The 26,047-nt window shown below is 54.6% G+C and overlaps 1 protein-coding gene across 4 annotated transcripts in view; it reads right to left on the reverse strand.

The window, feature by feature from the left end:
- The window catches only part of LOC8051363, a 34,203-nt gene that overhangs the window by 6,719 nt on the left and 1,437 nt on the right, over positions 1-26,047 (reverse strand). For all 4 annotated transcript variants that reach the window (XM_040503684.2, XM_040503685.2, XM_042289429.1 and 1 more), the window contains exons 2-5: positions 3,061-3,241; positions 2,683-2,759; positions 2,521-2,619; positions 228-458 (exon numbers count right to left, since the gene is read on the reverse strand). In XM_040503684.2, the coding sequence (XP_040359618.2) occupies positions 228-458; positions 2,521-2,619; positions 2,683-2,759; positions 3,061-3,241 (588 nt within the window). The remainder of the gene's footprint in view (positions 1-227; positions 459-2,520; positions 2,620-2,682; positions 2,760-3,060; positions 3,242-26,047) is intronic.

Genomic DNA, 26,047 nt, shown 5'->3' on the forward strand with positions numbered 1-26,047 from the left:
CGACCGCTCGATTCTGGTTCCCGCTGCACAGCAAGCAAGCGGCCGTGGTAAACAGGCGATTACCCTTCGACGTAGTCAATTTACTAAAGCATTTCCAAGCGGATGTAAGTTCGGTTTCCCGTACTGCGCCCTATTGCACCCTTTTCACTCCCGTTCGACGAATGAAGGGTTATAAAGGGAAGTTCGTGCGAAATAAGTATACCGAAGGGTGTGTTCGAAAGGCTCACCGAAGTCCGGGAAGGAGCACTGCCTGAAGCGCACGGTGAGCCCGTTGCCCCTGGGGCAGTTGCTCAGCTCGGACGAGAAGGGCTCCGCGCAGCGGAACTCCTCGCCGTTGGCCCGGTACTGGAAGCGGTAGCGGCCGTTGATCGGGCAGAACATCTCGTGCAGGGCCGCCGGCTGCGACGCCGCGCCGACCGTGGGGCTGCCTCCCGAAGCCTGGTCCGGGGACTGCTTTCCTGCGGAGGAACAACGGCAAGACGTCCATCGTATGCTCGTCGTGCGACGGTCGACCAGAGGGCGCGATCGACGCCGCTGCTTTGCACGGAGAGGTGTAATAGCGAGTTCGTTTCACACGCACTGGCACGGTTCGAGTTCTCTCCCAGAATGCATCGCACTCACAGAGTGTTGCACGGAAAACTGGACTCAAACGAACTCGCCAAATGCACCGAGTGCAGAAGACTGACGCTGCCGCCATCTATGTTGTAGAAAAGGTACCGACTTCAAACCGAAACTAGCGCCTTTCTGTTCGGTGTGATGCGTGGGAATGCGAGAATGCAGTCGCTACCAACGTTTATCTACGAACGTTGCTCGCTGCAACCTGTAGTTTATAGTTGCGATGGCTTCAAGCAGCTAGGCTGCCGTAGAGATAATTACAGACGGCGTAAATTTTCGCAACCAGCTGTCTACAAAGCAGCGGGTTGCGATCTTTCAATTCTTATAACCGTTTACACTGAAGAAAACTGATGATGCTGTCCGAGCAGAAGCTTGATCCGTTTGAGCATGGTATTATTCGTGAACCACTGAAAGGGTACGGCTTAAAACTAGCCTGTTGGAATATCCAGCAAAACTGGGACTTTCGATTTGGATCGTCATTATAGGTGGATTAGATATTAGCCTTGGTGAGGGCGTCGAGAACGAGAGCTTTCTCGAACAAAATACGACGGGGCAAGTTAGCTGACGTAGGTAAATGTTAAACATGGTGATGTTGCCCAATCCTCGGGTAGTCTCCATCTTTAGCTTTCTCTGATGCTTATTTAGTAGTCAGAGGTTTCTGCCGGGGGAGTTTTGTCGACAAATGTTAAATTTTTCACCCGCACATGGATGGTGATAGACATCTCGGGGGCCGCTGTTGCGTTTGTTCTGAGCATTTCTTTATACACTGGTATATTTCAGCGTTTTGTGCGGCAACAGAGCGATTTAAAACCTGCAAATAAATCACGGGCTGTCAATTGCTTCCTTCGTGAAATAGCAGACGCTCACAATTCAAGCTCGGGTTTGATTTCGTTGCCCGCAGGACGCGATTTCTATCAGAAAATCTTTTTTTTTTCGTTTGGTTCCGCGACACATCGTAGCAGACGAACCCTCGTCGTCTGCTCACGCTCCTCGCCGGCCCCACCGGAGCGAGGCATGACGGGATTCCATTTTGGCGCACTCCCGATTTTCTCGGTGCAGCGAGTGCATGCACGCGTGGGGTGTCAGCGCTGAAACGAACTCGGAGAGTGCAACCACTCGTGGAGTGCCGGCCGAAACGAACCCGTTCCACGCTGCGAGTGGGCACGCGTGGGCACGAGTGCCGTGAAACGAACTCGCTATTAGTTACACAGCCTGCCTCTCACTGGCGTCCCGCTGGACGGTGTCGCCTGGGACGACGCCAGTATAACGCTCGATCGTGCTTAAGGCTTTACTGGAACTCTGAAGGCCGCGACTGCGGCGCGAGATTTCGCTCCACGCGCTGTCGAGCTTCGGGGAACCCTCGAAACCGCCCACCCCAGGTGAGAAGATGCAAGAGAGAGGACGCTGCGATTGCTGACGAATATCTCCAGAGTTCCGGAACAGCGAGGTTTATGACGTGTTTGTAATAGAGGGTGCTACCAGTTCCCCATAAACTGACTCGACAGGTTGTTCTGAATGCGCTCCTCGACGTGGGTCGTTTCTCTACCAAAAAGGGAAAGAGGGGTTAAAGTCTTTGAAGGAAGGGGCTAGCGAGCGAGCGCACGTAAAGTCGGTTTAAATCGACACCTCCGGGACAACAAGGCCGGATGTGTTTCTACGTCAGCTACCCTAGGCCAGCGCTTATACTGGGTGCGAGTTCTCCGCCGGCGCTCTGCTGGGTGCTTGCACCGATTAAACGAGAGTCCCGAACGCTGCATCCAATCTGCACGCTGGCCTTCGGTCCGTGACGTAGAAACCGGCCTCTTCGTTGTCCTGAAGGCCCCGAGCCCCTTTTTCCGTGCAGCAGCAGCAGCAGCAGTCTCGAAAGAGGCCGAACGTCGACGCTACAAGGAGGACTCAACGTACTGTACAGGATGATCTCGGTGAAGCGCCTCTCCGAGACGGCTCGCTCGTCCGGACACGTGGCTCGGGCCGCCTCCACGTTGGTGTAGCAGCGGGCCAACCCTGCACAACCGGCCACAAGTGGCTCAGTCCGAGGGCTCGTCGGACGAGATGTGCGCGACTTACCTTCGGCGTGGATCTGGATCACGTTGGGGGTCTTCAGGGTCAGGTGGAAGCAGCGCATGCAGTCCTCCGTGCCCGTGCTGCGAGCACACGTTCAGTCGGATAATTAAGTGCCGATTGGGACAGCTTTGGAATGCAGCATGTATTTTGCGACCTTCTGAAGCGCATGCGTGGCAGGTGGCCACTTGTCAAAACCCTGGACATTGAACGTTGTTGGTTGCCTTATGAAATAATTATACGTATGACGGCGTGATTCAATAGATAAAAATACAACCGCATTTTTTTCTTTCTCGCTTAGTTTTAGTTGGTCATTTACGTGCAATGTCGCGCAGTGCCATTGCGCACGCGCTGTCTATTCCTCCTGGCGGGAGGCGAGCTCACCTGTCCCTAAGGATGACGTGGTGTCCCCGTCGCCGGTGACAGCGTCCCCAGGGCGGGATGGCGTCCACCTCGACGGTGATCTCCGAGTAGGACACGACGGAGCCGCCGAAGGCCGACGTGGCCTGCGTCTGCATCAGGAACGTGCCGTGCAGCTCCACCGGGAAGTAGCACACCGCCATGCCTGCGAGGACGAGCAACCCGCCGCATGTACTGGCTGCTGTATGCGGTCCGCCCGAGTTTCCCTGTGCACCTCCACGTTCCCCGGGACCAGAAACGTTTTGCAAAGACCCCAAAAGGCTGTGCACGAAGTGCGCAACGAGTAAAGGCCGGTTCTCACATGCAGCGAAGCGCTAATGTAGCGCTCCTCACGCGCCGTCAGCTACTTATCGTCTGCGATGAGCAACAGTTTTGACGGTGCGATACAAAGCTGGTGAACGCTCCCATCAGCACGCGCTTAGCGCGAGGTAAGCGCTATGCTTGTAGCACTCCGCTGCATGTGGGAACAGGCCTTTATGGACCAGTCATGGACGAGTCATGGACAAGTCATGGAGGAGTCATGGAGCCATGGCCATGGACACTATGACAAAAATGTCTGCGATCACGTCTGAAGCATCTTCGAAGCGCTCCATATACGTACTTCTGCTTCGAGTAATGGACCAGTCATGGACGAGTCATGGACGAGTCATGGAGCCATGGTCATGGACTGCTCCACTAGTCGTACAAAAGACACGGTGTTCGCGGCAGACACTATGACAAAAATGTCTGCGATCACGCCTGAAGCATCTTCGAAGCGCTCCTTTATACGTGTGTCTGCTTCGAACAGGTCTGCGGACAGTTTGGGTGTGACCAGTGTGACCGTTGCTCAAGAACACCTCAGACAGTGTTTGCAGACTATCTTTTGTGGGGCGTGTTAGCGGTGTGGCCGCCGCTTTATGTCCCTCCTTGCCCGCGACGCAGAAGAGAGAGAGGGAGAGGCAGGGTAGGCCTGCTAGAAAACGAGGCTCGTCGACGTCATCTACCGGAGACCAGCGTGTGAGGCTCTGATTGGACGCGAGTGCTGCGTCAGCGTTCGGCTCGGACTCGTGCCCAATCAGCGAGCAGACAAGTTCCAGCCGAACCCAGTTCTCGTGTCCAATCTGTGCACATACTCGTTGACACATCGAAGGAAAGCGAAAAAAAAAAGTTTTTTGCATTATTCATGCTGCGCGAAGTAGTTCTCGCGAGGTCTGCTTGTTGAAGAAACAAACGATGCTTTTAACGTCTAAAACGTAGGTGTACGTCTCGATAAAAGAACATAAAGCTAATCTAAGTGCGCCTAATACGTCTTAATCGAACGCATGAGGAGGGAAATTAATAGATTCCGCAAAAAAAAAAGGCCTTTTTTTAACAGTTTTTTTTTAGGTAAATACGATAAAATGTGTTGGGGTATACCCTATAGCATAGGGTAGCCTAGTTCCCTGCCCGACCTCGCCCACTCGCTTGGATTATCACTTTTTTTTTTTTCTTATCGGTGTAAAAGCGATAGTGTTATGGGGAACACTTTGCAGAAATTTCGTCCCCGTGGCTTGTCGTTGCGGCGCGCGCGGGGAAAATGGAAAAACCTTTCTCTTCCCTCTTGCCGCGAGGAGAGGGAAGTCGGAACTTCCCGTACGCCGTGCCGCGCGAAGAGAGCGAAGGAGGCAGCCCTCGCGTCCTGCCAAGAATGGCGCGACGAAGGGAGAATTAATTCCTGTCGTCTGCTTGAAAGACTTGTTTTCAAACATTACTCGCGTTATGCGAAATCCCACTTTGGAAGTATCCAGTTGGTATACGCGTAATGATGCAGAATTTTAGAAACTTCCACCGTGCTTACCCACTTCACGGATCACCGAACACTATGGCGGTCGTCAGTGGTATCCATGACGCCAACCACGACGGATATCAAAATCAACCACGCCACATTCCCGTATTCAGGTGCGTGACGGCGCCATTCCACTCGCATTGCGAGACCGTGCTACAGCCATCGTTTTCGTTTCTTCGCACATCGCACGCGGAAAATACGAATTCTTTGTCTATACAGCTAGCTTCCGGCATTCCTTTCGGCGCCGTGGACGAGTGTCCCTTTTTAACTTCTCGTGTCGAGCACACGCCGAGCGCACGTTGCAAAAAGGACTGTCTTCCGCCGAATCGGAGCAACACCGGACCGCGCTCGGCGTGTGTGCCCGACACAAGGAGTTGAAGAGAGGCACTCGTCCCCGGAGCGTCGGCCATGGCGCAAACGGGCGCGAGACCGGCTGCGTCAAGGACTATACCGCGTGCGGCCTATCTGGGGAAATTGGACGGCGTTTCCATTGTTTCGCCGTCGGCTCGTCCGGGACTTCGTATTCTCTGCTGCGTGGCGCAAGCGTACTTCTCGGCGCTTAATTGCCGGGCCGAGCTGCCCCGCCAGGGATAGCACCGTTCCGCTATGACGATGTACGTCTGAGAAAATGTGACGGTGCACTACCATCGATGGCGCGGCACTGTTCCGGGCAATAACATCCATGGGCGCCACTGGCAGTGTTGGCGATAACGCGTATAAGAGTAACGGCGTCACCTGCAACGCGTCACTTTCTTCTGTAACGTAGTCACGTGCGCGTTACTTTTTCACAACGGTTACACCGTTACATCTTCCCTAGACTTAACAAAGAAAGTAAACTTCAATTTTTTAGCGTTTTTAGGCGCCAGATCGTATAGATTCTTGCACTCATCTCACATACCTTCGGAACTGTGCCCTTATATTCACCACGCAAAAATACACTCCCACTTTAGAAAAACCCAAACGCCCACGCCATTTGTCCCAGTCAAGACGGTAACGCGTTTTAATCCATAGATAAAAAATGTAACGGGCCTCAATTTCTATCCGTAATGTTAACACGTTTGAGAGTAACGAGTAACGTATTTCGTTACTTTCTTTCCGGTAACGCCTACAAGACTGGACAATCGTTTGCCAAAACGACCGGTGGCGGGCGTTGTCAACAGACTAGACGAACTCGCTGGAGAGGATCGGCAGCGTGTCGTCGACCGTGGCTCACGCGCTCCAGCCAGTCACTTGACGGTCACGCACCTGTACCCCTGCTAGCCTCGTTCCCAGGCGGGGGCGGTCGCCGCGATTTAAAGAGACAAAAAAGAACACGGGCACAAAGGCCCTCCGCCTGCTCCGTTTTTGATTGGTGTTGGGCCGAGTTTTTTTTTCTGTGAAAGCGGAAGTGGACGCTCTTTGTGGCTCCCCTCGCACGCTTTGCTGGCCGGGCTAATTGGTTGTCCGGCCTCGCACGGAGTCGCTCGCGCGCTGAACTCTGCAGTCCGCCACTTTCGCGCCGGCGAATTATCCATTGCGGCGCGCCGCCGCCGATGCAAACACTGACCCGACTGCGGCTTGCCCGCCCGCGCTCGTCCAACTCCCGACGCCTGCCTGTAGGACCAGTCAGCCGTGTGCGTTGCCTCTCCGTGCCCCGCGGAGAACATTCGCGATAAATAACTTTCCGGTTCGACGCTCGTGCGATAGTGGATTTTGCCTGCAGGGCGCGCACTGCCCAGCTCCCGGGAGAAGTAGGTAACATCCGTGGCAGAGGTGGGAACATTCTCGCGTTATGGTGAGGCAAGAACCATCCTCGGCTGTCTGTCGAAGGCACGCATGCTTCCACTTTAAAGACAGTGTCCGCGTTGTGCTTTGTACCCGATGTCGATTGAGAGGGCGCCGCCATCCACCCTGACTTGTGGAAAGGGTCTATTCGTTGTTGTTGTTGTTGTTTTTGTTGTTCTTTTCCGTGCTCGTCTCGTTCACTTTCCAAAAAGGTTTAAAACGTTTAAAGCTCCGTTTCGGCGAGCCCCGCCCGCAGTCAATTTAAGGCGCGGCCGCGACAGGAGGGCACACCTCTATTCGGATGCGAGTGCCTGCGGGAGCTTCCCTGCTGAGTTTAGGCGGACCGTTTTCTGCGCTCCGATGAGAGGATGGGCCGGCCAAGGGTCGAATAGTTGCATCGAAGTCATCGGAATGATATCCTGTAATTCCCTGCGGTCCCTGACAGGACTAGAACGGCAGTGAGGTACGTGTTACAGTAGCCCCACCTCCTCAGCGAGCTTCAACCTTCGACGATGACCGTTTGGGGCTGAGCCAGCTGGGTCATGCTTGTGGTTATGACCGTCGGGGGGAGGCTTATGCGGCTCCAGACCCCCCCCCCCCCCCCCCAAATATATTCCTAGCTACGCTACTGAGTGAGAGAAAGAGAGAGAGAGAGAGAGAGGGAAATGGGCGCAAGCTGGGCTACCAACTGTATTTGACCTCGTCTAGCGTTCTCTCTGCTAAAGTGGAGGGACGTGCGAGGAGCTGCAGTGCTGGTTCTAACGGGAAACTTGGACACCGCCAGGGCGTCGCGTGAGCTACGAGCGTGCAGGCACAGTCAAAGAAGGCCGGAGGGCATCACTTGTATACGTAACGAGTTACAAGTAACTGATTACTTGTAATTTTACATGTTATTGTAGCCTTTTCAAAGACCTTCCTTTTTTTTCGGTAACGTTTGCTGTAATTCAATTACTATTTTTTGAGTGTGTAATCAATTAGAAGTAATCAGTTATATGTTTCTGAAATAACAAAAATTATTGCGTTTTAGTTTTATTTTACGTAAAAAATCGCTCTGTCTGCCCTTGCATCTCTCGTCTATGTTGCACAAAGGTTGGAGACTTCTTTTTTTTTTTTTTTTACCCCTCAACATCTAGATAAAGATACCAGAAGGATTAGAACGTCAACGCGCTCAGCGATGTTTTGACTGTCGAGCAATACTGTTTGGCTGTACACAGGAAACTGCGCCGCGTTTCCTGTGTACTGGTTGTTACGATCCGGGTTTGCCACGGCATGAACGACTGTGTTCTGCACTGACTACATCTAGCCACGACACCCACCCCCATTTTATCGATTTCACTAGAGCGTGCTGAGCACGCGCCGGTGCTGCTCTTCAGCGAAGAGGCAGATACCTTCACCAGGAAACGTTGGAAGATGACTGACTTGAACTTCGAATGACTACTGCTGTTGAAGCTTATCAATTAGGTGTGAATTACAAAAAAGAAACAAGAACGTGACCACCTTCAACATATATACGCATTTTTTATTTCGTAATAAAACTTATAAAAAGTAACGGTAAAAGTAATCAATTACTTTGCGGTAATTCTTCAATTGCTTTTGTAATGCAGTAATTGGTTACTGTAATCATTTTTTTAATCAAATAATTGTAATCGGTTTTGCTTCTATTTATTTATTTTATTTTTATTTTTTCCAGCAACGCACAGCAGGCATTTAAAGGGAGGCGCTGCCCTTATCCTGCTGACCTGCCTGCGCTGAACGAGAGCGCGGTGGCACCCGAAGACAAGTGCACGGCTGCGCAGCGTGGCTGGGCTTGCGGCCTCCGAGGATTCCCCGAGCGGAGCTTTTTCCCCCACACCTGCCCCCGAGGAAGGGAGGCTTCCCACGCCCGGAATTCATTCATCGCGATCCCACGCCGTCGCCGTACTACGGCGGGGTCCGCCTGAATGGAGGTCCCGACCCCGGCGGGGCGGGCTACGCACCCAGGCAAGGGTCGCGGCTAGGAAGCCGCCACTCGAAGGCGGGGGCTGCTGCCCGCCGCTCTCTGGCCCGCCAACGAGGAGGAAGACGCCGCCTCGACCTGCAGGTCCGCTCGCCCTCTTTTGGGCTTCGCGAGCCCCGTTTTCCCGATTTCCAGGCATCGACGACGCACAAAGGGGCCACTGCCGCGGCTGTCTTATCGTGAGGAGAGAGCGTTGTCGGTACCCTCTCCTCGAACCTCGGGCTTCGCCTCTCGGCGTGTTGTTAAAGGGAATCCCATCGCTGTGCCCGAATCAAACCTATTCGTCTTTCCAACAACTCCCCCTCCCCCCCCCCCCCCCCCCCCCTCCCGCTCTCGCTTCCTTGTGAACCTGCCGCTACCAACCTGCATACTCCGTCCATTCCTGGTTGCCACGCGGGGCTTACTACAAGTGTTTACTACTATACTAATGGTAACAGTGATAGATCTTTCTTTTCCATCTATCCTGCTGAAGAGAGGAGCACTTCGGGGGCGTCTTGTTGATAGGCGCGGTCTCGGAGGGGACAGACTGCAGAGTTTTTTTCCGAGACGAGGAGAGGGAGCGCTGCAGAGAGCGAGGGACCCAAGAAACGCCGTAACCTGACGCCGGCGTTTCTTCCTCCCCGTGTCCCCCGAAAGGCAGACGAACCGCGTTCCCTTCGGCGGGCGGACATGGCCCGTCCGTCCGTCGAGACAGAGGGTCCGGCAGAGTGACGACGAAACGCTCAAGAGGGCCTCGGTGTTGCTATGATTTTGTCGTCGCCGACACCCGCCTGGGGTCGGAAGCGGCAAACCCCCCGCTTCCGGTGCGGAGCAATAGACCGGAAGTGCGGGGAGGCCCCCCCTTTGTGGTTCCCTGCTGGGGAGGAGGCCCCGCCCCGTCCCGTTGCGTCTCCCGTTTCCAGGCGCTGTCTCGACGCAACTCCGCGTCCACATTCCGTTCCCACGTCCTCGTCGAGTCTCTTTCCCACGGACCGAACGCTTCGGGGATCTTCGACTGGACGACTCGGACGCGCGCCGCTAGCGTTTCAGTTGTACACGGTCAAGCACTGGTGGCGCTTGAATGTGTTCGCTGATAGCACAACATCGCCTTTGTGCTATCAGCGACTCAACCAATCACGGACAGTGAATGCGCCGCAGGTCGGAGCTACGCGCCGCCTGCGGACTTCGAGTAAAGACCCTTCTGAAAACGATCGGTGATTATCCCGCTGGTGTTTTCGGATGCGTCCACCATTTCCTTCGTCATTTTGATTTGTGCCCCCAAGATTTCTTACGCGGATGTTCAAGGTGCGAGCGTTGCCGGCAAACTCCGCTGGGAGCTCGGCCTGGGGTCCTTAGCATAGAGCACTGCACGGGCCCGGGCCAGCCCGAGCCCGGCCCGGCCCGGCCGGCCCACGGGCCGGGCTCGGGCCGGGTGGCAGGCATTTTCTCGGACCTGGGTCGGGCTCGGGCTTGAACAAAAGATTTTTCGGGCCGTGGCTAGGCAGTCGTGTGCCGCAAATTCTAAATTATTGATAAGAAAAAATTTGCTCACTGATCTGATATTTTAGGTTTAATGAAAACGAACAAGCAAAATGCAAAATCACTACAGCGCCGTTAAAAAAAAAAAGTTTTGCCTTTGGAAAGTTTTCACGTGGATAGAAGGAAACGTATGGATTCCGCCAGCATCGTAATAAGTGCAATAAAAAAAAAAAAAAAAAAAAAAAAACGAGGGTATTTTAGTCGCAGGGTACAACGTAAGCGTCTTTTTACTTTTCAGAAAAAAAAATAATAATCAAGGGATGAAAAACGTGAGCTTGACTTTGCGCTTTGTGCAGGGGGCCTTACTATATGTCACCAAAGATAATCTAACTACCATAGATAATTTTATGCTTATACAACCTTTTGAAAGTGCACTAGCGTGATTCTGATTGCTTGTTTACATATACATGTAGTGAGGGAAGTTCTCTGTGAAACGAATTGAACAACGAAAAGTCCAACATCTCTTCAGAAAATGCATATATAAAATATTGCAGTTTTTTTTTTTTTTTTTTCAAAATCTTTATTGCTGTACATATTTCGCCCATATTCTCGAAAATACATCGTCAAAGTCGGGATATTTATCGTGTCAAAAAAAGAACTCTGTCCAAGTGCAAACTTTTTCTGGCTCATGTATATTGTCACGGGTGGTGACCAAAAGAAAACAGGAAATAAACAGGGAGAAATAATCTGTCGGGCTCGGGCCAAGCTCAGACTTATATTAAAAAAAAAAAAAAAAAAAATGTCGGGCTCGGGTTGTGTTTAAGCTTATGTCTAAAACTTCTGCCGGGTCCCGGCCGGGCCAGGGCCGCGTCTCTTCCGGGCCGGGTCGGGCCGGGCCTAGAAATTAAATATTCTATCGGGCTCGGGCCGGGCCTTGCCTCTACCGGGCCGGGTCGGGCCGGGCCTAGAAATTCCGGCCCGTGCAGTGCTCTACCTCAGCCTGCAGTATCGTTCGTTGTGCATTCCCGCTTCTACGAGCGCGTATGGCGATTCAGCGGTGAACCTCACGTCGGAGTGGCGGCCCTGCACTATCGACGCCACAGAGAGGTTGCCTGTGCGATCCGCCTCCGGCCCTGCGCCGAAACCGAGACAGAAGGAGCAGGGTAGAAAAGTTCACTTGTGTCGCGGGAACCATGCATTCTGAGGAAGGCCTCGTCCCCAGTCCGGGACGCGTATTGGAACTTCCTCACGGAATAAAACCACGGGGGCAAATCCAGGGCAAGCGGGAGACGACCTTGACCCTTTCGCGCTCGTTTTTTGAGATGAGACGGCGCGCGACAGCAAATTGAACAGCGATGACGGCGCGACATATCCAAAGGGCCGTAAGGAAGCAGATCTCCGAGACGGCATCGTCTCCGAGGCGGCATGCGTGTACGCGTGAAACACTAGCGGCTGTTTACCCAAGCCTCGGATCCCCATCTCTCTCTCTATGGCTACGTTTACATGGATACGACTGCAGCGCATCGATCCAGTTAACGAATCGAATCGGTCCATGTAAACAACTCGGATCGGATCCGATCCGATCCGATCCGCTGGGACGGGGTGGTTTGAGATGGTCAATCCGAATCGAGACTCTCCATGTATACGCTAGCGGATCGAATCGAGTGCTCGAGTGAGGGATTACGGGAGCTTTGCTTTGCATGCCGCTAGGCAAACCGGACACCTCGGAAACAATCTGAAGGGCACGAGGTTTGCGTTGTGTTCCTTCGACACGAGGTGCCGCTACTGGTTGATCCGAATCCATGTAAACGTAATGGTTGAAGTGGATCCGATTCGCTAACTGGATCCGATGTGCTGCTGTCGCCATCCATGTAAACGTAGCCTATCTCTCTCTACCACGTAAACCAGGGGAGCGTCTGAAGCAAGCCGCCGCCCCCGCGTGCGTCTAGTAGTAGCAGTAGTAGAAAGCACTGTAATGAATGATTACAATGCAGTTAAATGCAAAGGTGCAAGCGCGAGCTGGACAAGAATGACGAAAATAATCCCCGGAGTAGGGGAACAAGAGGGGAACAAAAGGAGAACAAAATAACCCCTTCTGCAGGGGTTATTTTTGTTGTAAGGAAGTAGGGGGTGAAAGTGAGAGCCAATAGTGTGTCTAGTTGCTGGCGGGGCGGGTGTTTGCGACGTGCCTCAAAAAAACACCGATCATCAGGGGCCCCCAGATTCGCCCCGTGGTTCCACTCCGCGAGGAAGTCCCGATTCGGCGTCCGGCGTCCCGCTCGACCGCGGCAGCACGGAGAGGCAGCTCCGGGGGCTTCCGACGCCCACGACGCCGAGCAGTCGTGACGCGGCGGCGCCCGGGCCATCTTCTTCCCCCGCCGTTTGTATCCATTGCCGTCGTGCGCTTTCGTCCGGTGGGCGGGCCCCGCTCGCTTTGTCGGTGCCGCATCGTCCGCGCTTTGCGGTCGCCGAACAGCGGACGGAATCTCGTGCGCTCGCCTTTATTTCCCACCGCGTTGTCGGCCGGCTTTGTCCGCTGCGCTCGTTCCGGCCTTTCCGACACGCGAAAATGGGAGGAACGTGCGAAAACGACGTGTCGATCGCCAGCCGTCATCAGAGCGAGGGGAAAGTCAAGAACCTCCGCGGGTTTTGTTCGCCGGGGAAGCGAGCCGCGTTCGAAAGTCGGTGGGATGCTCAAAAAACGACGATATCTCTTTTTTTGTGATATTAGTGTCGTTTTTTTTTTTTTTTTTGTGTGTGTGTGTGTTTTTTTGGTTTTTTTTTTAGGCAGTTACGTTCGCGTGATCTAAGCCCTCGCGTGTCGGACAGAGGTTGGAGAAGGGAGCCGCAGGTGCGATCGGTGCACACTATATACTACGCAGAGGCGGCGAGGGCACACGCTGCCCACGAAGTTGCCCAGATCGCAATCAAGGGCTGCCCTCCGACGCGCCCGGATGGGAAAACGAGCCCGCGCGGGGCATCGTCCAGCGAGCTCGGCCGCTGGTGTGGCTCGCTCCAATGCCCCCCTAGAGAAGGCAAGGCCTCCCCTTATATGACATCAGCGGTGGATTCACGCAGCACCGCTATAGCTCGCGTCAGCACCGCTATAGCTCGCGTCAGCACGTTTCGCAACGTCTCGCAATGCGGAGAGCAGGTTCGTCTGCTTCGTTTGCAGGGGTTCTGGTGACGTCGGAACGCCCGAAGCTCTGATTGGCTCTGAATGCTTTGAGGTCTACCCACTATCCTTCAATCAGAGCCAATCGGAGCGCTCGGCCTTTTGACGTCATCAGAACCCGTGAAAAAAGAAGCAGACGAACTTGCGCTGGCGACGCCAAGGCGGACGCGTCTGCAGTTTTGAGGTATTTCGGCGTCTCAATATATCGAGCTTCGGCGTGCCTTGGGTCGGGGATCCCCAAATGATGACGTCACGCGCAGGCCTTGTCTTCCGGATGGTACTGTTGCCCGCGCCGTCATCAGACGCGCCTGCACGGCGAGCAACGAGCTGCGTCCCGACTAATTTCTGAGGGGCCGGCACGCTAATGGGGGACCCGGGCGAGGCGAAGAGGGCCACGCGCCGGGAGGCAGCTGTCGCGCGCGCGCCACGCGTGACCCGCCATCTGTCCCCTCCGTCGGCTCGGGAGGGGGCCAAGGGCCCCCCGGAGGAAGGGCCGGTTCCTCGGCCGGCCCGCACAAAGGCGCTCGGAGCCTGCGCTCGGCGTCTTTCCCCGGCGTCTTCCCCCGCGAACGGCACTCCTTCGGCTGCCGTTCACGGGTGTGCGCTCAACCCCACGACTTTGGTTTCAGCTCATGACCGGCTGCAGCAGACGCGAAAAGCCATCTCTACCAGTATATTAAAGGCCGGTTCGTACATTTACGTTCGAGTGCGTTGCAGCCGAAACAACCAGCTTTTTAAGCCGCTTACGACCGCCATCCCTGCATGCTGCGCTGCCTGTCATACAAGCACTCGCAAGAGACATAAAAACAGGTTGTGTCGGAGCCGGTCGCAAGTGTGGAAATTTAAAAACAAAAAAAAAAAACAAAAAAAAAGGTTTGCGTGAATCTACGTTACGAAGTTTACGTACGCGTCGAGGTACGGCCGCAAGTCACCGGCACATATGTGCTTCGTATTCCACGTGCCAAGCTACTACTTCGTACGAAGCACGAATGTGCCGGTGCATTTCGGTCGTATCTCGACGTAAGCGTACATCAGTTTCGTAACGTAAGAATACGGCGCTGTGTGAAACGGCTTGAATTTGCACGTGACTAGGCTTTCCGCGCGTTACTGCGCTTCCTCTCCAAGGTCACGTTACCCTGGCACGGCATTGGCACCGATGCCTGGGGGGTCCGCTGCAATCGGTTGTAACTTGAAAGGTGAAACAGAGTTGTCGTTGTCGCTGAACGTTAGCCCGTTCCCCTCTCGACTCTCAACGGGCTCTCCCGAACGAGGCGCAGCGCGCATGACCGCGTCGATATAGAGTCGCTCGGGCCAATTAGCCCGGCCGCAACTCGACGCAAGTTTTGGCACGGGTCTTTGCCTTCGGTGCGCGCTAATTGGCCGCACCACTCGGCCGTCTTTGCGCCCGGGGAGCGGGGCCAAAAAGTCGTCGCTCGTCCGCGAGTGGAGCGCCCCGGTACAACCGTAGCCCCGGGGAAGGGAAAGGCGGCAGCCATCTTGCGGCAGGCGGGGGCGGGCGAACGCCGCTCGACCTCCCGGGAGGCACTCGCGGATGACCCGGTTCCCACGAGAAGAGCCGGCGACACGCGCGACGCCGCGCCTGTCCATCGTCGTCCGGCCTTCTTCGGGGTCGGAGCAGCAGCGCTGCGTCGCCCGGGTCACCCGTCCCTCGAGTGGACGAGGACTCCACCGAAACATCTCGTCACTAATATAGCGACGAGATGTTCCGGTGGCGTCCTCGTTCGGTTACCTTTCGTGACGTCATTACCCTGTAAACAACAAGTTCGGACCGTTCCCGCAGCCCGCTAAGCACCCGGATAGCGCTCCGTAATCCGCCACAAGACCTTGAACTATGGAGAGAAGGCTGGCAGCGCGCATGCGCAGCTGCGCCGTTTTCTTCGGGGATAGCGTAGCGGAGGAGAAAAACGATCTACTACAAATCCCTAATGTTTGTAATGGGCATGGTGGAAGCCTGAAATCATAGCGCAACACTGCCAACACCGCCAAAATTGAAGTTCTTACATTCCTCTTATTTCCGTCGATGAGACATCCATTGTTGACGTCATAGTCAGCATCCGGCCAATTGTGGTGGGCCGACCACAGTGCGGTGTCTTCCCTGAACTCACTCTGGGGCCTCGAAAGCACAAAGACTTGTGAAGCGCGAGCCGTCGCTGACGGATTGGACCACTGATCCCCTTCCCTCGAACAGGGAGGCAAAAAGCACTCGCTGTCCGCACAAGGAGCTCGGGACTGCAGGCCGGGAGACCGGCGCGTCCCTCCTGACGTTTATTACGACTCCCGGGGCCCCTCGCGGCGGGCGCGTCCTCACCGCGCGGCCCCATCCGGGAGAGCCGGATGTGCGCCGGGGCCACCTCCGGGCCCCACCCACGCCTGCATGCCGAACAACGCCCTAGTGAATTCCGAGGCTGGCATCCGCCACCGCACTAAAGTACGGGTCCCTGTCGTCCACGCCAGAGCTCTGTGCTCAGTCCCCGTGATCGCTACGAACGCAAGACGCATCCCAGGAAACCTAGGAAGGATCTCACGGCTTCTGCGCATCGTCGCGAATGGCCCGTGCGTTCAGACACTGCTTTCCGTGCGCGATCGACTGCTCGAGCGCGCGAAGCGTTCGGTGCAGTCGATGTTCCCTCGCAACATAGCTCGGACAGCGAGCGGGATGATGCAGTGCGAACGCTGCACGCAAAGTGCGATTCAAGCCCGTGCCAATGAACCATCACGAGACGACGCTTAGCTGCTCCGTAGACACACAAATAAAATGGCGCCGCTCTTTCGCTCATTGATGCGTTTGCACGACTATCATTTTCGGTTCTTGCAAGCAACGCGCGCATTCGCACATCAGCTCTCCGAGTGGACAGTGGCACGCGAGCGGGAATACGGATCCTGCAGTTTTGTCCGCGCTTCGGAACGGGCGTGCAAGCCCTTGGAAGATTCCAGGCAAGAGCAGGGTCGGATTTATGGGTCGTAGGAGGGGGGGAGGGGGGGGGGGGGGGATTCGCCCCTGCCATGGGCAGGAGTGGCCCGAGAGACGCTGTTGACCGACACGCGTCCAAGTGTTGCAGTGGTCTCGGTCACAGCTCCTTTCAGTCTTATTATCCGAAATTCCCCGTTGCTGTAGGTACGACCGCGACACTGCGCGTGCGTGTTGAGGCCTTTCCTCGCAGACGTAACGTCGCCAACATACATCGCACTCGCGAAGCGGTGCGTACACGTGTCTGGCGACTGTGTCTCGAAGGAGTTCGGCGCCCGGGCGCTTGCGTCAGCTGCCCCCCCGCGCTCGTTCGCCCGCGGTTCCCACGAGCCCCCCGCTCGGCTCTGTCCTTCGTCGCCGCGTGCGACGCTCAGAGGCGGGAATCGTCACTCGCGACCGAGACGGCTCAATTATACACGATAAAAAGTCGGGCGTTTCCCCGCTCTCGAGGAGCGAGAGGGTTGCCTGGAATGGCCGACGGAGGCAGGCGCCGGGCTCGCGCTGCCTCTGCCCGCGCGGCGCCGGGCCGGCTGCGGCGGGCACACCCCGCTCGGCGGGCGTCCGGTACGACACACCCCGCATTCCGGGCACGGGGGCCCCCCCGCCGAGCCATCTCCCGAGGATCTGCCGAAGGGGCACCGACCGCTGCCCGGCCACCGGGCCCGGCCAAGCCCGGCGCGCCCTCAACAAGCTATTGGGACTCGGGAGGGGCCGCCGAGCAGCGTCGCGTCTTCTGTGGTGCCGCGACCGCTTTCTGTGTTCCGTCGTCTTGGTCGACCGACGCTCGATGGCCAATAGACCTTTGCAAGCGGCATTGGCAGCCGCCATTTCTTCGCATCATGATTGCGCATGATTGAAACCTTGCCAGACGCTGACATAACACTCTTTCTTTTTGCGGAGCGTAGTTCGTCTGCTTCCTTTTGCAGGAGTCAAGGTAACGTCAGAACACCGAGCTTTGATTGGCTCTGATTGAAGGACAGCGGATAGACCTCAAAGTAATCTGCCTTGAAGTCAACCCACTATCCTTCAATCAGAGCCAATCAGAGCTCGGCTTCCTCACGTCGCCACGGCCCCTGCAAATAAAACCATACGAGCGGAACCGACTTCATGCCGAACACCGACACAGGGCTCGCGTCCAATGCATGCTCAGAATGCCCCAAACAATGCTGGACTCGAATGATTTCCGCAGCAGTTACCAGATGGCGCGCACTTTTGGAGCTGACCCCCGCAGCTCCGAGGATGGGCAATCAAGGGTCTCATTCCGGAATTTTCGGCACCACCTAAAGAGGGCCATCGAGTGATGCGTCAAAGTTCGGCTGAGACTTCTCCGACCATCGGGAACGCGAGTGTCAGCCGAATAATGGCGAAGCACTCGTGCTCAATCCGTGCAAAGCGACGGCCTCCTGTAGGTGACGCCGAAAATGCAGCCCTTTCGTTATGTGGGGAGGCAACGATGCGTCGGTGCGGCTGCTCCCTCCGCCCGTGGCCCAGATGTGCAACGCGGTCCGAAGCCGGAACGGCACTCGCGTCCTCGGGCCTCTCCCGGCGAGAGGGGGGTGCGGGCGACGAGGGAGGGCTCGAACGACTCCCGCAGCCCGCGCGAGAGTGGGCCTCCCCGGGTCCGGAGCACGGGTGCACCGGAAGCGGGACCCCGGGGCGCCGCCTTTGTTCAAGGGCACATCGTCGGAGGGCAACCTTGAACCAGGGAGAGACCCCCCGAGGGCCCCTGCTGTCGACGCCGATTCTCGATTCCGGTCGATGTACGCTCCAACAGAGGCAAACTTCTGAACGGCTGCCCCATGGATCTCACCTCGCTATGCACACCGGCATCGCCGAAGAGTATCATACACCCCTTGGTGGCGGAAACCGATTGCGTTCACCGGTATCCCATACGGGGGTCACTCTTCTCTCGTCCGCGCCAGGTAGCCTCGGCCAGTACCCTCGACCGCCACGCGAGTGTTCGCCCAGCCTTCAGGGAACATCCGAGGCCCTCGCGGTGCGAAGCCCCGCTTCTCCGCACTCTGCACAACACGGTTTTAAACTTGGGGCTTCCCTTGCTCCTCTTTCGATTTCCTGAACGGTTTTCTCCGGGCGTCCCCGTCTTTGTAGGCTTGATTAAGACTCAGCGGACTGCACTTTACTACGTACCAGCCAGTTTGGTGGTAACACGTCATGTGGTGCGAATCAAAAACGGAAAGGTGCCACTTTCGGGAACCGCGTGTGTCGCACGCTGGCTTTCCCCGCGTTCCCTCTTGGTCGGCCTCTTTCCCGCATCGTTCTTTGTTCTACGGTTTGCTTCCTGGCCTTCGGGTTTGTCCACTCGATGTCCAAGCTTGTTCGCGGGTATCCTCGATCGTCGAGTCTGAAGCAAGGTAGTCGCCAGTTCTCCCTTGTTGGACAGAAACGAGTGGGCGGAATTGACTGCGTCGCGTGCGCCCTCGCGTCCAAGTGCACCAAAAGCGCCAACGGCGACCTGCACCTCCTTACGACGCTCACTTACATCGTCTCCAGCATTCCCGTTCCGAAGAACATGGGGCCAGAAGACAAAGAGTGCCGCCAACTCTTCGCTCAACGACACAAAGACATCGTACTCATCTCCGATACCCCCGACATCCTCACCGTAAAAACGGACACCGCATATCGCCCCCAAGTCTCCGCTACGTAGCGGAGACTTCGTGGGCGATATTACCCCACACAACAAACGACTGTCGGGCATGTCGGCGAGTGAGACTGCCAAACAAAGAGCGGGAAAGAAGCAAACAACAACTCCAAGGCCCCTCCACCCTTACACCTCCACACTAGACAACCCCGAGACATGAACTTACTGCAGTCTAACCCTCGCAGCAGACCTCCACCACCACGTCTGGGACTGCTCACAACTCACCCCCGCCAGAGACCAAGGCACTCAACTCACTCCCACTCAACCTGCGGCCATCTACCCTGCAGGATTGGATCAAGCCATGCCACGGACCTCCTCGGGACGAAGATAATCCTATAGACTCGGTAGTTCTCTTGAAGGAGTCCGACCTGGCCTCGTCTTTCTAGGGGAGCCGTCGCAAGACCAAGTACAGCATTATCAGACTACATGATGTATCAATAAGCGTTTTCCACTACCACCCGAGGACTGCCTTTAACGTTCACGTCGGAGACCAGCCAGCGCAACGAGGAGCGTCAGCACTGCGGCTCAAGCTGTTCACCCTATAGCTCCAGCAAAGCCCTCGGCGGGATTCGACGTTCCGAACTTGTTGCACTGGAGGAGAGGAGTTTACTTCCGTCTGGCCACCGTATGTCCGCACACTGGCGGCATTTGCCTCACACGCAAAGAGCACTCATCGAACGGCGCACCGCTCGAGTTCGGTCCCGAGACGCAGTAAACGCCATTGGCGCTGAACAAAATCTCACGACGCCAACTTCTGTCCGGACCTCGGGACGGACTGCAAGCACGAGCCGAGCGAAAGCGCTTTCGTCGCCTTCCGGGTCCCGCTCCGTCCGGATCGGTCATCGGTGGCCCAGCAGCCCAACGCTCTTCCAGATGCCTTGTGGCCAGAGGAGAGCAGAGCTCTACGCTCGCCGTGCGGGCAGCTGGAGGTCGTCAGAGTCCGTGACGCGCCACGCACGTCCGCGTCAGGGCCTCCTGCTGCGGGCCATCTGCCATCTCTCGACCCGCAAGGGGTCGGGTCACCCTGACCTCGGCAGGTGTCGCTGGCTATCAACCTCGCAAATAACGCTACCTGCGCGTCTTTATCCCCGATGAAAGTGTGGCCAGTGTTGCGGGATGTCCGACTTCGGGGAGAAGTGCTGGGGTCGGCTGCTGCAGCACTACGCCTCTCTAGCTTACAAAGGCCGAAAAGGCATTTTCAAAACTAGGAGTCGTAAACAAGAAGGGAACGAGCACGAATCAGCGAAGAAAACTGGAAAAATCGGCTAAAGTAATCATATCATCTAGATTCATGTCATGAATTTCAGTAGATTTTGTTCGTTTTTATTTTTTGCGTGCTTTCCAGACGCACACGCCTGCGTTCGTTTCTCCTTCACTGGCGTGAGAATATAAGCCGAACTCGTTTCAAGCTGCTTATTTTGTGTATTCGGTAACCTCTCTTGTGAGTTAGCGTTTCACTCACAGGGTCACCTGAGCTTTTCGCGGATTTTGGGTTTTCCGGATTGTCCTGTTGACGTACTGATACGTCAACACTGACGGGGGTCCGTCGATTATGTGGTCTGGGGATTTTAGTAATAATTTAAACCTGGCCGATTCCAAAGATTCACTCGATGTTCGAGTAACCCTCACTGTTTTCTTCTTTTTTTTTTTTTAATTTAAGGAGGAAGGTGGTTCTTTCGAAATGTCTTCGAAGGACATCGTCTTTACATGGGCTGATTTTTGACGGGATATTTACAGTGTGAGTGGCCGTCTGGCCAGCACTCCGTTCGTCGCGAGTTTGTAAAGCTTTGCTTCTTTGCAGGGCAGAGACTAGACATTGCCTTTTCGGCGTTTCGCCCTGGAAGGCGTGTTTTTGCCTTAGGGCACGCTTTGCCCTCGGGCGTGTTTTGTCTCTAGGCCTGCTGTTGCCTTCGGGCATGTTTTTGCCTGCGGGTGGCGTGTTGTTTCCATTTCGGGAGTGTTACGTTGGCCCGCCGGGCAACGAGACGACGACGAGCTTCTGGACCCGTCATGAACTCAGCATCTGTGAGCCTGTGAACGTTTAGAGAATGACGTTTCAATAGTAAGCGGTTAGCCTAACATTGCTGTGTTGGCTTTGTTGCTTTACTGGAGTTTGGGTCTAGTCGTTGAGACTTCTTTTTCGGAACTTACTTTTATTTGCGCCGGTAAACCCCGGTTCCCCGCTGCACTTGTGCCGCGAGCGGTGTGTTGCTGCGCTACAGTGTAGTTTCGCCGTGTTTCGATTTTGGAGTGTTTGGTTTCTTTTTCTTCTTGGCCGCGGTGCCCGAAGTTTCACTGAGCCTAATTTTGAGCTAAAACGCGTGTACTCGTTCCTAATGTTGAGTTTGTCGCCGTGCGCGGCTGTTCATTGCCCTAATTAAATTTCTATTTTCTTTCTGTTTTTACCTCTGCGTGTCATCGTCTTCTTCGGCCGACTTCACTCCGGGCGTGGATCTATCGCTTGCCGCCGGTCCGAATCTAGCTTTCTTTCTTTTTAAAGTCATTTATCGTTTTTCAAACAGTATTTTTTTATTAATCCCCCCTCCCCCTCCGTGATGTGAAAGACGAAGTCCTTGTTGCGTCATCTTCTTTTAGTCTCGATATTTGCTTCATGTTTGTTTCTCCGATATTCTGTTATATTTAGGGCTGGCCACTTGATCGATTGACCTACCGCTTAATGCTTTAATCGCGAATATGATTTTTAACAGGTTAAATTTTGACAAACACAAAACGTTCTAAATTTCAACGCTTTCGCCACGCACACGTGGACGAGTACACCTGTTTGAAGGCCAACTTTAGGCGAAATTTTGACCTAAAGTAAATTGTAGGCGCGAGATCTATAACTCCAAACAACTGGAGAAGGTTGTACATGTCCCAGCCACAGGCACGTAATAGCCAAAATTTTGATGGGGGGGGGGGGGGGGGGGGGGGGCGCCCATGACAAAATGCTGTATGAGGAGGAGGGGGGAGAAGGAGGCTAAGGATTTCGGGGGGGGGGGGGGGGGGGAGCCAGGCCCCATGCCTCCTCCTTATCTGCGTGCCTGCCCGGCCACTTGTCCGTAAAAAGAGAAAAAAAGAAGGGTTCGCCATTGCCGGAGGATATTAAAGGGACCATGAAATGACTTTTTTACTTTTTCCAGATAACTTTTACATTAAACCGTCAATGTTCACTGAATGCCGAACAGGCATCCGTTTTCGTCTCGGTTTCTTAACTTCTACACAAAAAATTAATGAAATATCGACTTTTTCTTGACCGCAAAACAAGCCGTGACGTACGCTGCTTCCGGAACCGGAAGTTCTCTCGGCAGTTGGAGATGGGAGCGTTAGCGGCGACGAGTTGGGGTGTGCCGGTAGGTTTTACTGCGCCGATGTCACCGACGTATTTTCTGAATCGGCGCCTCTCATCGCCGCATCGCAGCTGAGCGAAATTCAATGAGATACGTTGCGCTGCAGCGACAGCATGGGACTAGTCCCATACGCCGTTATGCCTGTTGGGAAGTGCAGCGAGTCTTCCGGTGAAGACTCCAGAAGTTAACCAAACTGTCATTGTTGGTAAAAGGCGGCCAGTGTCAGTCGTTTGCGAAGCGACGTAGATGGAAACAAATTGCCGCGGCGTTTTTCGCGGTCTCGGAGATGCAGGAGCGAGCCGACGTTAAAAAAGATACGTTTGAACTACGAGTGTCAGCAAGAGCCACGTAAATACCTGTTGACACTCGGAGCGGACGCGCGCGTTTGATGGAAGTGCTGTATTCGCGCTGTTGGTAAGCGCTTCGGGACCGATCTTTTACGATTGCAACTCGATACTGACGCGACACTCGGCAAAGAAAGGTTGGACCCACGAACTGTTACAGCTCGACAGTGACGTGCAGTCTGTCAGAATAAAAATGGCATACCAATAACAAAGTGTACATACCGTGTTACGAAGGTAATCCATACAGCGTTTATTTCAGCTCTATATCACACAAAACAAGAAGAGAGAATTGACGAGGGTCCCTTTTCGACGAGTGTTCGTCAACCCTGCCTCGGAAAACAAGGGGAAGAGATTGACCTCACGGCTTAACCTAAAATTGAGGTCAGCGATCAAACTATAATACGGGAAGGGTCCACAAGGGTAGCGCGGGCATATTCCATTCAGCACGCCAGCCGGTCGTAGGCGGACAGACGGTCTTGCGACGAAGCAACGCGGCGCCGAGTCGGAGTGCCTGCTAGGCCTATATATCCTGAGAGCTTCGTAGGAGCGGGATTCGCGGCTGTTGTCGCTCTTCTCGGGTGTTTGTGGATCCAGCGTTCTTGTTCGTCGTGGTCTGTTTTAAGTACATTTTTTTCTTGCTGCTTGAAGTCGGCACGCGCGAGATGAAGACGTAGAAAAATAAACGTTCAGTCAGAGTTCTGAGAGGAAGGAAACCAAAGGAAATCACCGTTCTGAACTCGGCCCTGCCCTACTGCGCACGCGCAGTGGTTGCTTCGTTTACCACACGATAGATGGCGCTTGGCTCTCAGCATTATCAAATTTGGCAATTTTCGCCACACATCTCTAATTATGCTACAAAATGTGGATCTGAATATTATTTAACAAAACTTTTAGGAAACATTCGCCGGCTATTTATTGTTTACGATCGCGGTGCTGGTGAGGTAGGCTCTTACCCAATAGGCGACCTGGATTTGGCTGACGTGCTCCATTTCCGCGGATGCATCGTAGTGAACAGGCGTAGGAAGGAAGGCGCAAAAGAGTCCAGTTTTCTTTTAAAAGTTCTATAGCAAATAATTTTTTTTGGCTCCCTAGTTTTGTGTTTTTGTCTTTCTTTTCACACCTTTTACGACGTGCGGTGGATGAAATTCGATTTTAAAATCATTTCATGGTCCCTTTAACGAAGAACGTCTTTGCTTCCGCGGCTGAAGTAAGAACTTGTGGGTGTGGTGCCTTGACTTTTCTCTTCTAAACATCAAGGTTAATTTAAAATCCGAAATGGTACATTGCGCCGTTATCATTTTTTTTTTTTTTTTTTTTACATCTCGGGGAAATAGCACTCTTTTCAGAACCACCCATTTTCCTCCAGTCGGTCACCTTACACCTCTTATGCGGTTTTTATTACCACAGTTTCTACTTTCAGTTTATTCTTTTTGTGTGTGTGTGTGTGTGTGTTCAAATTATTGTATGAATGAACGAAACCGATTAATTAACCGATTAAAGGGTGTCGATCAATCGGGTTAATATTTTTAATCTACGTCCAGCTCTAACTGCAGTTACTTCGACACATAAACACGTTATTTGTGGTATTTCTCTTGCCGTTACATTTTCGGTCGGACCACTCGGTGGTAATTGGCTACATCTACAGTAACCGCCCGTTAACCCTAGTTCACGCACAAAAAAAGGTTACATATAGAGTAACGAGAAAATAACGCGTTATATTCAAACCGGGGTGACGCGTTCCCTTTTGAATTGCAGTAACAGGTACACTTGGTTACCTTTTAAATGAGCAGCGAGTAATGGGTATTTAGTTACTGTGTTTCAGAAGCGGGTACATGTGCGACCCGGTCGCGGGATATGTCATTCCTGTGTCTGTCCTGCGCGTCGCCCGAAGAATCAGTCATCGGAAGGCTGGAAACCAAGCTGGGCCAGTGAACGGAACTGAAGTTCACCCGGTGTCACATGTCCTTCTCCGTAGATAAAAGCTATATAATTTGGGTCGTCGCTTAAGTCCCACTAGAGAGACAAACAGAATACAACCGACACCGACCAGCTTCAAACAGCTGCAGCACGTACGGGAAGGTAACTTCAAAATGGCGATTTGGGCTAGTTGGTTAGTTGTCTATTTCAAAGCGCCGAAACCGCACAATATGACAACAAGAGAGAAGACGAAAACAGAAAAAAGAGCGAACATAAGCAATCGCGATTATGCTGCAGAATTCAACGATCCTCGGACGGCTAGAGTTTCTTGTAACAGGAAACACCGTAACGGGTTCACAAAATGCGCCTGAAATTCCCATGTCATGCGGCACGTCGCACGTCGGCCAAACGGGCAGATGTTTTCATGATCGAGCAAGTTGGCTTTGGCAGCCAGCCAGGCGACTGTCGACCGGCGAAGCCCAACCACGCGACCCCGAGTTCCCGGCTGCCACGCCGAGCCCGGGTTCGGCGGCGCGATCCGTGCGGGCAGGAAACGAAGCGGCGCGTTTTCTCTTTTTCGTCCGCGGCGACTCAAACTGGTTTCCGTCTCCTCGCGACGGCCTTGGCTTTTAATCCCTTCTTGGTTGGCGGCCGTTCGTTTCCTTCGACGGCGCTCGTGGGAAACTCCCCCTGCACTCAGCCCGAGCGAGTGCCGGTGTGCGAGACCGGACAACAGCCGACGCCGGCTGGGCCTCGAGACCTGCAGCTCGTTCGCGTTCACCGTTTCCCACCGCGGCCGCTGTCCACAGGGAACTGCCGTCAAATACACCGCGAGCGGACTGTCTCGCGTGCCGCTTATTGTTTCGTGTTCCTCTCCTTCGGCCATCGAGGGCGGCGAGGACGCCCCCCTCTCGTTTCTCGCCCGCCCGTGTTTACCGTTCTCCCTTCGGCACGCAGCTCCACGCAGCACGGGCGGTATCGCTCGCGGGCGCGGCAGCTGATGGTTTACCGCGTGCTAAAAAGTGGTTCCTCGATTTCCGCTTGATGACGTCGTAGAAGTATCGCGCTGCCGCCTGCCGCGAACCTGACGATGTCACAGCAGCGGTGATGAACATGGCGGACGCCTGTTAAGCTACAAGTCGCTCATCCGAGTTTGACAGTACACGGAAGATTTGGCAGCCAGGAGTTGAGACGCCGCGACGACAGCGACACTCGCGTTCGCTCGTGTTTTCTTGTTTTTGTTTTCCCGGAACTTCTGCGCCTCACCGCAAGGAGCGTGACATCCGGCAGCGTGACACTTCGGTTTCTGTGACGTCATTTGTTGCCACTTTGGGACCACTTAAGATGTGTGGGCGGGATAGGACGCTAAACACACCAGTCGAAGACACGTTCCAGGCACCGCCCGGACCGAGCCGACGGGGCAGTGTGCCACCACCGCCCGTCTGCCGGCGGTCGCCGTGTTTCAACGTGGTCGAGGAACTGCTTCCATTTGTCGGAT

This window comes from Ixodes scapularis, unplaced genomic scaffold (assembly GCF_016920785.2).
Source record: "Ixodes scapularis isolate PalLabHiFi unplaced genomic scaffold, ASM1692078v2 PGA_scaffold12__126_contigs__length_90152505, whole genome shotgun sequence".
Classification (NCBI taxonomy): Eukaryota; Metazoa; Arthropoda; class Arachnida; order Ixodida; family Ixodidae; genus Ixodes; species Ixodes scapularis.